The sequence below is a fragment of the Sardina pilchardus genome, chromosome 21 (assembly GCF_963854185.1).
Source record: "Sardina pilchardus chromosome 21, fSarPil1.1, whole genome shotgun sequence".
NCBI lineage: Eukaryota > Metazoa > Chordata > Actinopteri > Clupeiformes > Clupeidae > Sardina > Sardina pilchardus.
In genome coordinates, this window is record NC_085014.1 from 28,588,855 (window position 1) to 28,605,276 (window position 16,422).

General features: G+C 44.6%; 1 protein-coding gene across 2 annotated transcripts; it reads right to left on the reverse strand.

Annotated features, from left to right (window-relative positions):
* Positions 1–43: 43 nt before the first annotated feature.
* On the reverse strand, positions 44–15,895 carry shtn3 (shootin 3). Of its 2 annotated transcripts, XM_062525203.1 has the most exons (17): positions 15,640–15,895; positions 14,380–14,440; positions 9,738–9,832; positions 9,448–9,610; positions 8,873–8,970; positions 8,427–8,508; positions 7,017–7,111; positions 6,746–6,892; positions 5,268–5,421; positions 4,652–4,829; positions 4,325–4,395; positions 3,978–4,081; positions 3,773–3,787; positions 3,207–3,269; positions 2,972–3,092; positions 1,952–2,234; positions 44–1,747 (listed from the first exon to the last, which is right to left on the reverse strand). In XM_062525203.1, the coding sequence occupies exons 1-17, from the start codon at positions 15,721–15,723 to the stop codon at positions 1,576–1,578; spliced, it is 1,986 nt and encodes a 661-aa protein (XP_062381187.1). In that variant the 5' UTR covers positions 15,724–15,895; the 3' UTR covers positions 44–1,575. The 2 variants fall into 2 exon arrangements, with proteins under 2 accessions (XP_062381187.1, XP_062381188.1); XM_062525204.1 differs by lacking the exon at positions 3,773–3,787.
* Positions 15,896–16,422: the final 527 nt, after the last annotated feature.

The window sequence follows — 16,422 nt, forward strand, 5'->3', positions numbered from 1 at the left end:
TTGAGACATACAACAATATTGAATAAAAAACCCAACTGGCTAGTTATTGGTAATAACTTTATTGTAATCTAATTAAAAAGGGGCAGTGAATGAGAAAATGGATGGAGACATCTTGGAGGCCAGACACAGCAAAATAAGAAATCAGACACATTTTATGTTTAAATACTTGTACAAAAGCAAATACCTAAATTGAGTGGTATGAAGAAAAGAATATGTTTGGTAAGGCAAGAAGACATTCAGGAAGTGTTCCGAATTAATCTAGGGTTTACAGGTGTGTGTACAGGTGTTCTTAAAGTAGTCTACAATGAGCAAGAGCAGGTGGGCGTTAGGACTTATGATGGATTCTGTTGGTATAAGAACTAAAAAGGCTGATTCACTTCAGGTGAGTAATTGCAAAATTCGAAACAAATATCTCATTGTTCTAACTGCAAGGTTTTGTTTACTTAACATCATTTTCAAAACCGCTTGAACATTTCCTAAATGACCATGAGGGATGCATGAAGGTGGCATGGTTCTGCACAATTACACTACTTAATGCTATTGCAGAGGATATTGCGTGAACTATTTGGATAGCATAGCCCAGGGATTTGGCGTTGTAGGAAACACTGCTCCCATCTTAGGAGTTAACACTCTCCATGTGCAAAGCATCCTCAGCAGTGCAAAGTCTCTTTGGCGAACAGTGGTGGAAGACATTACAAGCTGGATCACCTGTCCTTGAAGCTGCTCAACACTAACACTCCATACAATTTCAGATAAGATTAAGAGGCAAGAGTGTCGTATGGGAGGTAGACTGAGTATGTCAGCACCTTTCTGCTTCAAGGCTGTCTTTACAAATCAGAGCAGCTGCATGGCTTTCACTTGCATCACCAGAGAGTTGTACACCACAATGGGAACCCACAAAATCGTGGATCGAATCCAGATAGCAAAAAAAGTGCCTTCATAGTTCCTGAACGACAATTTATCCAATTACTGTTTTGTAAACATTGCTCGCTACTGTTGGACTGCTGCACTGGTAAGCCCAGAGCCTGTGAACCCCCTATCTCATTACAGAGCCTCACTCCACACCACGTTTTTGTGACAAAAATGTGACTCAACTCGGCTGCCAATAGAATAGCAAAAGACCATGGCAATATGGACAGTTTGCATTCTCCTGGAAACCAATTGCTTAGATGTCAAAGAGTATATCGGAGCCAGTATACATGTCGACTGAAATTAGATTAGATGCATAATTAGATTCAGCATTTATAATAATCACATTGCTCCATCCAAGTTGATATACAAAAGTCTTCACCTTCAAGGGATAACAGCTGCTTAACAAAGCCACCGCCAAAGTACACTCTCACTTCCTCACTCCAGTTGGCCAATTGGTATTGTTGCGATGACCATTTGCAGTGGATGCCTTTAGAGGACAACTCACACCAGCAGTCAGTTTTTTTGCATAAAATGTACATTGAAATAACTAAAGCTTTCCAAACTGTGTCTCAGAAACTCAAAAACAAACCAGAGAATACAAAGTCAAACGGGAGACTGTGCGGTGAGCGCAGTGCGGCGGCGGTGGCGGCCCGCCTGCGGACACTAGCACTCGGCGTCGTCGGCGGAGGCGGCGGCCGCACTCCCGTTGGCTGCGGCGTGGCCGTCGGGGCCGGGGGCGGGGGAGGCCAGCGTGGCGTGCGTGTCCTCTCCCGAGGCGGGGTGGCCGATCCCGTTGGCCTGCACGCTCTCGGCCTGCTTCTCACATCTCCCAGCGCTGGAACGACACCACAGACAGGATCAGAAGACTCACCCTGGACCACTGGCTGCCTAATTACAGTGCGCTCACACCCTGCACAGTGCACACACATACTCATGCACAGGACCACAGCTCAGGTTCATGTGCCTTTTCTGATGATCAGGTGCTTGTGGAACAGTCTTGATCTGACTTGTCTGTTTGAGAAGAAGTCGCAGGGCTTACCGTACACACTTGGCCTTGTAGCCTGCGTTTGAGGGCCCTTTCTCAGACATGGATCGGCGGACTCCCCCTGCCAGTTTGAGTCCCTTGAGCTCGGTGCCGATATCCGAGCTGCGTCTGGCCGCAGCCGCGCCACGAGTGGACTCCGGGCCCGCGGCCGACTCGCCCGGCTCCCCGCTCAGCTGAGGGCTGCTGCCTGCTGCCTCTGGCTCTGGGCCTGCGTCGGAGCTGTGGCCTCCATTCATGCAGCTGGACGAGGACCCTTTCTCCAGGCCGTCTCTTTCATCTGCAGGAGGAGACACCAGAACACTTAGAACACTTAGACACTTCTTTTCTGAAGAGAATACTCCAAGTAGTCACTTTCCAAAAATCATTTTCAGGGTACAATGGGGGGTGTGATTGTTTTACGAGAGCGTCTTTTTTCTTCATTTTGCCTTTTTTGTTGATGTCCTCTCTATGTGCTTATTTCACACTTCTATTCAGCTGTCACTGTGGAAAATGTGTCCATCAAAAGAGAGAATAAATGGAACCTTTCTATAGTAAGAGCTTTGTGTAAGCTTTAGCACACCACTGGGGCAATGGCAAAGTTACATAAGGACTGAGCTTGTGTCGCCCCCTACTGGATCATATAGTGACACTGACAATGTGGGGGGGGGGGGGGGGGGGGGAACCCATTCCAACTCCCAAGTGCATGCAGCAAAAACATCTATCACTGGAAGGATTTACACACAAATAGAATACACAAAAATAAAAAACAGTGCTTCTGAGGTGCAGACACAACAATTGAATGGAAATATGTCATCAGTTGCACTTCAGAGCTTGCATCTGCACCTCATGACCACAGGTTGTCACTGTAGGAATCATTGCACATGAACTAAAACCCCACATAACACACACAAGTATGCACACAACAGACCCCATCCTGAGCAAGAGAGAGAGCAGAATGGACGCTCTTTTCATGCCTGTGTCTACTCATACTGATTACACTAACATGGAGCGCCTCCATGTGGACAGCAGCTGTACCTGCAGGGTCACAGGCTTGCTTGCGTCTCCTCCTCAGGATCACCTCCAGCTCGCTGTCCTTCTTAGCGCTCACCTGCACCGGCTCCTGGAACCCTCGACTGGGGCTCTTCTTCACCGTCTCCTAACACACAGGCACGGACACATCACATTTAGAAGAGTCGCAGAGTGCGTGTGTTGGAGTGTGTCAGTAGTTCATGTATATAGTGAAGCTGAGAGAAGAATTGTAATCAGGTACCAGGATTCCTTTCAGCTCCTCCATGGCGCTCTCCTGTGGCTTCTCCTCCACTGCAGGTGCTGGCTGAAATGAAATGGTTAAAACACTGTGAGGAATATGCTACAATAGGTTGATCCATTATCTGAAACAAAAGTCAGTGTAATGTGGGCTACTTTGGTTTTCATGATCTCATTGAATCAACCAGACTAAATGTACTCAAATCAGAATGTGCAGCTGGTTACATTTAAAAAAAGCACCAGGCACAACGTCATATTATTGATTTAGCAGGGGTAACTGGCTAGCAGCCCAGTCAATCACTGCCTGGTCTGATTGACTCTTGTTTTTGGGTCTGAAAATAGAATTTGCCTGGAAGAAAATCCTGATGCCATAAAGAAAGGCAGAAAATGGACAAAGTCCTGCTGTAATCATGTTACTACAGCACGACACTATTCTCTCTGTTGTGTTCTGTTCTATATCCTCTGTTCTGTTAATGGTCACCATCAACAAGGCATACTCAAGCCATGATTAAGTTAGCTGCCATTCCATTGAGTTGAGACCACAGCGAATCAATGAATTCATTAAATCACCTTCACTCCAAATCTCTTCAATGATGAAGTCAGTAGAGAGAAAGGAAACAGAAACATGTTGATTAGATGGACACTGCAACTACATGACAACTGACAAATGAGTAGCTGAGAAAGCACTTATTGGATGGCAGACAAAATGGCCAGAATGGGCGTGAAGACTGGTAGACTAGAGGCGCTTCAGACGGCTCCTGTTTGGGTGCCTCACCTTTGTGTCCGGTCCTTTCACTGGCCTGAGCACCACGCCATGTTTGATCCTCTCCATCATCTCATTCACCGCCTTCACTTTCACATCATCCGCACCCGCGTCCGCTACAGGGAGGAACACACACACACACACACACACACACACACACACACACACACACAGACACACACACACACACACACACACACGTACACACACACACACACACACACACACACGCACACACATGAATGGATATCCGCAGACAGACAGACTCGGTAACAGCAGGTCCACAGATGAAACATGGCTGATGATTTGCACAGCCAAGAAAGGCCTCAGCAGACGGCCCATGGCAGACCCACACTCACCAGGCGCTGGCTCTGTCTTCAGGGAGCCCTTCCCACCCTTGGAGGACTTCCTCATGATGGCAATGAGTGAGCTGTCAAATAAAGATGGCAAATGGAAATGAGCAATGACATCATTCTGACTTCACGTGCATTAAGATATGTCCATCTGAAAATGAATCATGACCATTACTAGTGGGGCAGGAGTATATAGCACATAGAGGGGTCTGTGTTAGGGGCAAATAAAAGGATGTGCTAGAATTGTCCAGGGAAACACAACAAGCATAACATGTCCTCTAGAGATGTCAAAATGTTGGTCAGACAGAGTGGCTTTTGCAAGTAGAGCATCACCTGAGGGGGTTGCAGCGAGAGGGGGGAGGAGGCGGAGGAGGAGGAGGTGGGGGAGGAGGAGGTGGAGGGGGCTGAGGAGGAGGAGCGGGGGGAGGAGCCGTCCCAGGAGACGGTGCTGCAGCTTCAGCCGCCTCCACTGGATCCGCGGGGCCTTTCTGAGCCTCCAGCAGCTCACACACTGAGGAGGGAGGAGCAGAGAGGTGCCCTCATTCATTACACTCACCCTGGACCAACACGGCTAACAGTGGCCTTAAAGGCACCACACGCAGCTTTTCTTATCAAAGACAAGAGCTGCTTATAGGCAATAAACTAAATACAGGGCTTACAAATTCTGTGCATTTCACCATTATTTTTTCAGGCCTTTCATTGCACTGTAAAATGTATGAATACATCATTTAAATCACTGACAGATAAACAGCACATTCAGAATGTGAATAAAAACACAGGTATAACTGACACCAAAGACTACATACATCGATACCTTTAATGCCATAATACAATGCACTTAATCAAAATGTTTACATATGCCAGAAGCCCAATGAAATCACAAATACGATTTGAACATCACTTTATCTTCACGTTCTATAGGGTTGCATTAGACATGTGTGTGTGTTACCTCGGCTCTCTAGAGTGACTCTCTTCTTCTCTTCCTCCAGTAGTCGCACCTCGGTCTCCTTCTTCTCCTCCTCCAGCAGATCCAGCTGCTTCTGCATCTGGCCCAGTTGCTTGTGGAGGGCGCACTCCTCAAACTCTGCCTCGAGAGCCTTCACCTGGGGAAAGGCACCACACCACACCACACTCAGTCTCTGAGCCACAGCAACACATCAGCCATCTGCGTGACATTACGGTCTACCTTCAGATCCCACCAAACATGTCCTGTGATCCACACGGCTGGAACAATTCACAGGCAGGAGAATCGAGCGCTTCAGAGAGTGCCACCGCTCTGCTGGCCTGTGTAGGTTGCTAGTAGTAAACAGCAATCTCCCAGTAATCGCTATTGATTGACATGCTGTGAATTTGGCATCCAGCTGCACTCCCCTGTGTTGAGGGCACACGCATCAGGCTCTTTCTGCACTGTCTGCTGGATGTGTATGGCGTAGGGATGCGGCTAGCAGTGTTCCAGAATGCAGATCACAGTCAGCACTTTGGCTCTGTGGCACTGATTGTACAGCACATGGGCATCTGTTTGTGCTCACTGGTAAACAGCCGTTTGCAGCAGATGGAGTGGCCACAGAGAGCATCTGAGTATTGTGTGACGAGAATATAACAGCCCATATTGATCCTGATAGGCAACACAGTGCTACTAGGGGGAAAACAGCAAGCAAATGTCAGAGACAAAGAGGATAGTGCACATATACTTGTAGTTTTGTTTTGCGTGAAACTATTGTGAAATCTCAAAAAACCAAATAAGTCATACTGCCTCATCCCTAAGTGAAAGTACTATTACAATATTACACTAATTATAACATTATAATTTATAAATAACAAACTGCAATTAGCATATTTGTTGATGACCCAAAATGTGCAACAAAAAGTCTGCTTTGGAACAGTATAAGGTTTAAAAAGCTGTGGGTAGCTTAGGCCTGATGTCATCTGTATCAACTTAAGTCACCCTCATAACAATGACAAAGTTCATTTTCATCAATGAATCTCTTCTCTATCATGACAGCTGGTAAACTCCAAAGGAGTCTGTTTGATGTAGTGGTGCTGCAGTTGCCTTCATCTGAGTTATGGCTGCTGTGATAACTGCCTCCATCCCATTCCATCGTCTTATCATATCCTGTGGCATCATCTCTAGTGAGAAGAGGAGTGCTGATGCTGCAGATTCAGCACAGTTTCCCAGCAGGACTTGCTGGTATAAGGGATTTGTGTTTTTCACCAGCATGCCAGTCTCACTGAGCTCAGAGACCTCAACGTGTCAAATGTTGAGACTGTGGTGGATCACGGGTCGTCTGTCAGACAGGCTTGATCAGTCTCGAGGCGGACAGAAAAGCAGGGCTTAAATGTTTAACTCTGCCCTCTATGCACTACGGTGGAAATGACAGAGGGCCATTTCCCTCAGTCGAGTGTTAAGCGAGGATGGAGCCTGCTTACCTTCTGCTGGTGCTGCACTCTCTCCTGCTCCAGAGTCTTGGTGAGGTTGGCCACGTCCTCCAGGGCCTTGAGGAGCTGCAGGCTGGGCTCCGACTGCTGCATCAGGATCATGCTCTGGCGGTTCGCCTCCTTCTGCTTCACCAGCATCTGGAGACATCCATGGAGCCAAGAGTCAGCACACCTCACCCAGGTCCTCTAGTAGTCCTAGTCTGGCCTATTGCTCTGATTTCAGCGGTAGCAGATTGTGAAGACTAGGGATATCTGGTGTTACCTCGTGTGCATAGGTCTCAGCTTTCTGTCGCAGACTCTCCTCCAGATCCAGCTGCTCCTTCAGGCCCTCATACTCATGAGCTGCCATCATGGACACTGTACAAAATCACACACACACACACACACACACACACACACACACACACACACACACACACACACACACACACACACACACACACACACACACACACACACACACACACACACACACACACACACACACACACACACACACACACACACACACACACACACACACACACACACACACACACACACACACACCAGGATATAAATATGATTCCAGCTACGTCAGCAAATGTTTGCATTTGGGAATTGAGACTAGAGTTCGCCAGCACTTTTAGGAAAAAACACTATTGAAAGGTCCATCAAATAATCAATTATCCAAAGTCATTCGTTCCCAAGATGGAGATGTACATTTCTTCAGCATACTTCCATCATTACATAAACAGTAACGATATATAGTTACCAGACATAATGAGTTTCCGACAACATTGGTCTTAATGGTCTTGCTCTTATTTCAAAAACAAAATATAGGTTTCCTGTTTACCTTAACATTATAAAAGATTTAAGCTGATAAAGAAAACAAGAAATGCAAAATAAGAATAAGTGAAATCTTAGGTCAGTCTGAAGTTGTGCACGCCAGTTAGAGGGTAGAGAGACTGGCGCCACCATGGAAATGATTGAAGATGTTTAGGGACAAGACAGGTGAACAGAAAATCAAAGCAGCTTGTCCAGCGCTAGCCTATTGGTTTGACTAAAACGCAAAACAGGAGGGTCTAACTCCGTTAGTCCAAAAGGTCATCAGGGTCCATGAATGCTTTTCTCCTCTCAGGGTAATCCATTATGCACCCGGGCACCAGAGAAAACAACACTACACCAACTTCTTTTTAACTTTTCTACCCACACACACACACACACACACACACACACACACACACACACACACACACACACTCACACACTCACACACACACACACACACACAGTATCAGGGTGCATGCCACTGTGTGCACTGAGCGAGCTATATCTTGGTTTAATAATCTTCCCATAATTATAACTCAAGCCAATAAAATATGTTTACAGTAAAATGTTTACAGTGATCAGTGTGTGGGTGTGGGTTTGGGATGGGGGAAGGGGGCTGCGAGTAAGTGATGTGAGTGTCTCTACAGGATGGGAGTATGGACATTTCCTGCAGCTAATGTGGTTAGGGGCATGTTTAAGTGCTCTGGGCATCTGTGGGCTGGAAGAACAGATGTGTCCAGTCCTAACACAGGAGTTAGCAGATGTACACAAACCCATCCTCTCCTTTACCCTGCCGTGGAAGAGTGTTAGTGACATGATAGCATCCACACTTTATTCAAAAGGATGAAGTGCATCTGCTTACCTCTGTTAAACCTCTTAATGGTCTTGTTTTGCTGTTCAATTGTTTTGTACAGTTCCTTCATCTCTGCTTGCTCCTTTTCAGTCTATTAAACAATACGTTTAGATGTTACACAGTGTGACGCATAAAACATGCACATCCTCCAGCAAGTAAAACTTACTCTGTATTTACAGTTGATAAATAAACACAACCTATTTATGTTAGCAGTATTCAACTTGAGATCAGTCCTGGGTATCTATCTGCGGTAGTGGCGGTCAGTAGTCAAAACCACCCTCAGTAATGATTTAATGTAATGATTTAATGATCTAATGCTGCCATTTGGACTCTGAGGAGGCCACAGAAGTTTTGATGAGTCGGTATTTGGATGAGTCGATGAGTGGGGTTTTGTTTCCACTAAGTAAAGAGCGCATGTCTACTCAGTGCTCCAGTCTGTCTGTGTGGCCGGTCACCTGTGTGCTGAGCTCCTCGATCTGCTTCTGGTGCTCCTGGAGCTGACAGGCCAGCTGTTTCTTCTCCTCCAGAAGGCTGCTCACGGTCACCTGGAGATCTGCAGCAGGGCGGGACAGTCACTGAGCTAATCTGACCACTGTTTGTCTGATGAAACAGAATACAATCTAATCCCTAAATATGGCACATGAACAAAAACAACAGCAGCATTTGAGGAATAATATAACAGACACAGACACCATCAAATGCTTTAAACTGTTTTGAAATATCAAATACCACTAATCTGGCTGTTGTGTAAAGAGGGTAATCTTAAATAGCAGTGTATCATATGAGTGCATCCAGTGTCCAACAGATTGTAGGGATCACATAAATGAAAAGATAAACATGGACATGAGAACATGTAATCCTTCAAATGGAGATCTACTACCAAAGCACTGGAATGGCTGATAAACGTCGGTCCATACAGAAAACACAACTAAGATGGCTCCTTCAGAAACTCAATCCATTACTTGTTTATATCTGCACTCCACTATTAACACTGACAGCCCTGCAGTGTGAATGGCCTGTGTGTGCTGACCTTTGACCTGCTGTTGATACTGGGTGTAGGGGTCAGGGCTGGGCTCCTGAGGGTCCGGTTCTTCCTCCAGGGAGATGCAGTCGGAGATACTGGGCAGCAGCTCATCCAGACAGGGCCGAGACGACAGACTCAGGTACTTCAGTTTCCTGTTCTCACAGTTCAGCTACACACACAGAAACCATCAAGTGGCGGGTCAGCTACAGTGGTCCAAATGAGTATTCTTACAGAATCTCTTTTAACGTTGCTACACACGAGATGTGAAACATGTATACGCAGTAAGGTTCTGTTACCTTCGTAGCGAGGGCTTCTGCATTCTCTCTGCAAGATTTCTCTATCTCCAGCTGAGTCTGCAAAACGCTCACCTCCTCAATCACCATCTGGGAAACTAGGGCAAACAAAAGGCTTTAACAAACAACCAGCATCACATAATAGACTGAACAAACAAACATGCACTGCTAGAGCAAGACAATTTCCGACTATCACAAGAAAGCTTCAAAGAAAGATTCTCAAGTATATCACTGGACAAGGTCAAATGCCACCTTGCTCGTACAACGTCGTCTGGGTAAAGTGTGACAGAAAGGGATAGATTTAGCTTTGCACACAGTTTAGTTCAGGGGTCAGGAAATGTCTTAAAATATGGGATCATACGGAATAGAATTAGTCTAATCATTCAGCCTTCTCATTTAAATCATTTGACATAAAACACTGCATGTCATCACAGACATAGAAACTGAATGACTTGGTCCAATAAACACAATGCAGATAATCCTTTGTCAAAAGTAACACTGCAGATCCATTATCATCTTAGTATCACAATTATCAGAGGGAACTGAGCCATAGGACTGTGTCCATTCACACAAAACACATCTGCAGCAGAATCAGACTGCTCAGGGGCTACTCACCAGTGTCTCAATAAGAACTAAAAAGACTGTGAAGCCTGCTGCATTTCAGAGCTATTGTACAGTGGCTGTACATTAGTGGACACTGTTTTTGCCAGTCTATGCAGAAATGGTATTATATGAGATCAGGGGTAAACGTCTGTTATAATGTTCTTTTATTCAAAACTGGATGGATCATTTTGATGGAAATGACAATATGCGCTTTCATGTTCTGCAGCACACATCCTGACACTGGGGGTAACTCAAGCCTCCAAAGCTGCCCCTCTGTGGGGTATCTGGTGTCACACTCATGTCAGGCTTGAAGTGTTAAGTCAGCAGCAGACCTCTGTTACTCTCCAGGCATCCTGCCCCCCACCACTGCAGTACCCTCATCTTTAACCTCCACCCAGTGCCATCCCACCACACAGCCACCCCAAACACACCAGCTCATCCCACACCCTTCACATGACATTGAGCCATAGCACTCCAGCCTTTCACTGTAAACATAAAGTGCATCAGCAATACAGTAAATAATTTCATTTCCTTGGAGAGGTCAGGGGCACTCTGCCAGACGCATGTTTTCTGCAGGTGTAGTTGACATGGCAGTAAATGAGTCATTTGTGAATGGGCTTGTAGCAGCCAGGGAGGAGCGGCAGGGTCTGCGCTGTGCTCTTCCGTACAAAGCAGCTGGTGAATTATTCATGGGGGCTGCCTTGCTCTGCTAGTAGCTAGTCTGGAATTGGGAATCAGGCACGTAGCACGCTGACATGCTCACTATTCCCCCCAAACTGTTTAAATCTCTTTGGGGTTGTTGTTTTCCTTTCATGTGGCACACCCAGAAGAGTGCAGCCTGCAGCACACAACACATCTCCACAGCACTAGCACTGGGGGATCTGCAGAACAGAATAATATAGCAATAAAGGTTTTTTTAAATACAAATAAAATAAAATAAATAAATAACTGATAAATTACAGTATAATTACAATAGAAATATTAATTGATTCTCTAATATTGTAAGATGATGAATCCATTCATATATTAAATATATAACTATATATTATAAATTAGGCATACAGCCTATTTACAGCTTGTAGATATAAAGACTATATCTGGAACAACATTTCATGTCAACTTTCTGTCCTGCAAGAAATTACAATCTCATTAACTAACATTTTCTTGTTTTAAATCAAGAAACTTGACTGAAGGGCTAGAGACTATACTGTTACAGCAGCAGAATGCTGTGCCGGTTGCATGGTTGTGTCTTCAGCAGTAAGCTACAACAGGGTAGCATCCCCTGCAAAGATGATCAAAACAACACTGTTCTCTCCCTGTCATCCATCATTTGCCTCTTGTTGTGTTTGGAGGACAAAGACCATATTCTTCCTATGCGGCAACATCATCTGGCTGTTTTTCCCAAGAAAACATAAGACAGCACAGCTCCATGCGTGCTATGGCTGTATTTCTCACCTGGGTACAAAGCTGTGCTAAGGGCAAACATCTGTGCTCCAAATAAACATGTGCCAGCTCGAGCCTTTTGTTCTCAAAAGTGATCTACTGGTAGCAATCTCAAATCACACTCCTTTCACTGGCCCATCAACCCTTTGTGTCCAGTCAGCGCCTCTGATGAATGACTGCTCGGTTTAACAAAGCATGGTGGATCATTCACAATTCCACCGTCTGTGACTCAAGAGTGGCCTGCACTAAACATGTGGCTCATTTCCATACAGCCGCCGCAGCGTGGAGAGAGGCCTCAGCCGCGTGTGGAGCAGAGGGGGGAGCGCTGCACTGCGCTGCAGATCTGTCCTGGTGGAGCAGCCCTGACTCACGGGCTCTGTTCATCTCCCTCTCTCATGACAGACTGCTAACGCATAGCTCTGGGGCCGTCTTGTGTGGAGATTCTAGGTCACTAACTACTCGGTGCTTAATGCTGCATAAGGAAAATATGGCCTCAGAAAACCTGCAGCGGAGGCACAGAAACACATAAAGGCATGGCACTGTGGAAATGAGAAAGCATTCCATTAGCCATGTGTGTGCTGTTTTGTACAAATTAAGATTGCTTTTAGAAAAAATAAATGTGTGCGTATGTGCATATGGCTATCACAAAGATGTATAAAAGACAAATATGCTACATATTGAAGATATATACATTGATAATAGATAGCTGTGACTTTTTGCAATCATTATTTCACAGTGGCAGCCAGATTATTGATGCGTGTGTGTTAATGAACTAGCACAGATTCAGCACTATTATGTGCACTGGAGCCTCTTCAGAGCCATGAGGTGGGAAACAGCTGCTGTAGCAGACACACACGGTGCCTCCCAGATACTCAACGGCAGTTTCCCCAAAGCAGCCAATCATCAAATAGCATTCCAACCAATCAGGAGCCACCAGCACTAGGGCATTGTCCTGTAAGTCAGCAAGTAGGCCAATAAACACGCACATTTGCAGCGTCATGTTAGACACAGCACAGAAAAATGGGAAAAACTGTCAGTTGTCTAAAAATATTTTTAAAATAAATTCATTAGAAATGCATGAAGTGCAGTTGCTGATGATGTTTAATCATCAAATGTTATAATAACATATGCTTTCTGTCATCACTAAATTGAATGTGAGGCAGGAAGGCATGATAGCTTGGGAACAGTCTGCTCATGAAATATACAGCAGCAGGTAAAAGGCCTACTGCATGAACTACAATAGGGCTGTAATGTGGGCAGAGGCATCCACTCATTTTCTACTGATTAATGATTTATCACAGGACATTTGAATAATTCAGTGAAATAACATGACAGGGATGAGTATAGAATTAGTTGTGCTCTCATGTCCTCCCTGGGGGGTGGCTCAGCATTATGGATGACTCCAGTGGACATTAAAAAAGCCCCTCAGTTGTCCGGTTCAGAGGGAGGTCCCCTGGACACCTGTTTCTTAGACAATGGTCATGCACGACGCAATACACTACTGTAGTCGTAATATGAGGTGTCCTACTGCCTATTCAGGCATCATGGCATAGTTTTGCCTGAGACCATCATATTTAACTTACAAGACCTCAAACCTCAAAAGACAACACTAAGTAATAGGGAGCATCAGCATTCTTAGGGCTACAAGAGCAATGCACTGCTGTTACTTTCAAACACTATTTTCAATTACCTTGCAAAGAGAGTGATGAAGCAAACAAACAAACATCTGCTGCAATAATTCAAGCAAGTAACTTTAGCACAAAATCATTTGTGCTAAAATAAACATAAATCTAAACATAATGTCTTAACAAAACAAAGCAAAACAAAAGCAGTGAAGCATCTCTCTAAACCGTGTGATATAAATCGATGTAGGACTGTTTGGACTGTTTGTACTGCTGTTATCCTCACAAATCCTCAGACTGTTATCCTAAGCCACTGGACAAAGCCCATTAAAAGAAACATTATTAAATCGGAAAAGGTTCTAAACTACACTGAGACTTAAAAAAACATGCATGCGAGTAGAAAGTATTGTGCTAGGACATAAAGAAAATTGTAAATGTATTTTGGAAGAGGCCACCTAAACGCGTCTTCTTACCTAAGAGCAGTCTTCAGACAGACTTCCAGCAGCCAGTGTGTTAGCAGATCAATTGTTAATGGTGGCTGTATTTCATTACATGTCACCAGGTACGTAAGGTCACCAAAACACAAATGCATTACATGGGCTGGGTTTGAGTAGTCATGGAAACTGGGATAACCCCTTGAATGTGGGTGTGGATGGCCATTCAGAGGCCAGCTTCCAGACACTGTCATTATGGGATGGGTGTGTGGGAGGAGGTGTCACAAGGTAAGCAGGGAGGGCAAGTGTTGGGCTGAGGTAACAACATGTCTAATGAAATCGACTCCCTCTCTATTTCCGCCAGTGAATAAAGGAATGATGCCAACATGACCCTCTTTTGATGTCTTACTATTCTGAGAAAGAAAGTGCTGTAGAAAACCATTGAATTTGACACACTATACACAAACACTTCAAAACACTGTGGTTGACAGAAGATATACCTGGAATACAATGCATCTCATTGCATAAGGGTATTAAACTCACCTCGCTTGATGTGTTTCAACTGTCTTTCTGCTTCATCTCTTTCTTCTGTCAATCGTGAACACTTAAGAGAAAACAGAAGAAATCCATCCTATTAGGTTTCAACCCAAGTGTATGCATATTCTGATTATAAATCTAAATGATCCTACCAAAGAGTGAAGTAAGCCTATAATAGCCTACAAGTAAAATACTTGGGTGACAACTTGTTTACAAAATAAATGCAGGAGCTTAAATAAAAGTACATGTTCTGTGTATAATCATATGATTTGAACTAAGCTGATACAGCATATAGCCTACTCCTTTGAAATGGTTTGATGAGGTAGATGTTTCCACATGGTTGGCTCTTAACCATAATTAGGAGTAAAGGCAAAGCTACCTATACTGAAGGCATAATACATGTCCTGACTTTGGAAAATATATCTCCCTGAACTCTCTGTTTGTTAGGGCTTCATTACAGCAAGAGACGTTCCTGTCCATTCAGATTCTTGTCAGGTAAGAAATGATATCCTGGCAGCGGAGACAAGTTTAGCTCTACCTTGGTGCATGTAAGGCATCATTATGAGCACAGACTACAGTTTCTGATTTGACCACCTTGACACCGTTAACCCAGCTGCCTCAAACAGCTATAGGGGAAACATGCCATTTGAGTAGGATGCACATGGCCAAGCTCTGCCCCACTGCTACTACCCAGCCAAAAACAGTAATCTCTTTAATCTAGACCCCCCACCCTGAACTACTTCAATCCTCTTGCACATTCATCTCAAAGATGCGCAAACACTTTCCCACCCAATCATTTCATACAACGCAGGGAAAGTGAATTTCTTAATACATAATATTAGGCTTCACAAATGCCATCTCAATAATTTTCATATTGAAGGATCATTCTTACTACATATAGCCTATTTGTGTGTCTAGTGTAGCCTATACCAAGGAACTGATCAAAGAATGACACGTCATTTAAAAGGATTGAATATGATCAGAAAATGGCAATAAAATAACTCCTCCATATCAATGGCAAATTTATGGGAGGGGTCTTCCTAGTTATTCCTAAATGGAAAACCTCGAATAGCGGATCTGCCTGGTGTCAAAGGAGATAGGAGTGTCAAGTCAATCCAAGGAAAATCACAATGCCGGCTTTTTCGTCCATGTCTCAAAAACGATAGCACCAAGAACCTTGACCATACGACATTAAATCCACGTGAAACAGATAACAAAATAAGCACGGCCACCAGCAGAGAGGGATTTAACAAAAGAATCACTAACCTCCGTTTTCACTTTCTGAACCACCACCTCGCCGTCTCCACAGCCCTCCATCTCTACCACCGACGAAGATGAACAAGGAAGCATCACCCAACCAAACACACAATAGCTATGGCCCGTTATAAAAACGGAGCATGTGATGAATGAGGGTAGCCTATGTATTTTTTAAACAATAAATATTATTGCTTGCTAATACTTAATTTATATCTTATTTAGTCATTATTTCTATTTCTGTCAAATGAAGCTACCGGCCCGAGCACATACGTCTTGCATCCAAGAACCTAGGTTGACAGCGCAAACCCTGATCAGACGGAGCTGCCCGCCCCTCCTCCCCATCTCCTATCCCCATCCACTGCACACACGCAACCGCTAGTGGAAGGCTACTGGCTGATGTACTTGGAGTTGCGTCCCAATTCTGAGCGGTAGCCAAAACGCTGATGAATGCGCAAACCCCGCCCATTTTCGCAGATTTGGGGGATTAAGTCATCTATCATCTGCCCCATTGAAACCATTGCAGGGCATGGAAGTAGACACATATATTCTTCAAATTATACAAATAGGTCCAAATTAACACTGCACTTAAGTACCAAAAACATCAAGTTTATAAATGTGCTTTTTTGAAGTAGGCTAGGCATAAGCCATCTCATTTAGGCCTATTATGTGAGAGAACCACTGAACAACTGAGCAACATAGCAGAAATACTACTTTTTCAGCAAGTTGTGTTACCAAGAAAAAGCCAAAACAAGCTCAGGGATGGTGGTAGCAGGTGATGCGCTGGGTGTGAAC

Coding starts and splice junctions, on each gene's coding strand:
- shtn3 (XM_062525203.1), bottom strand. CDS start 15,723: ATGCTTCCTTGTTCATCTTCGTCGGTGGTAGAGATGGAGGGCTGTGGA. Junction 4,830..5,267: donor AGTCACTCTAGAGAGCCGAG/GTAACACACACA, acceptor CTCCCTCCTCAG/TGTGTGAGCTGCTGGAGGCT. Junction 1,748..1,951: donor TACAAGGCCAAGTGTGTACG/GTAAGCCCTGCG, acceptor GTGTCGTTCCAG/CGCTGGGAGATGTGAGAAGC.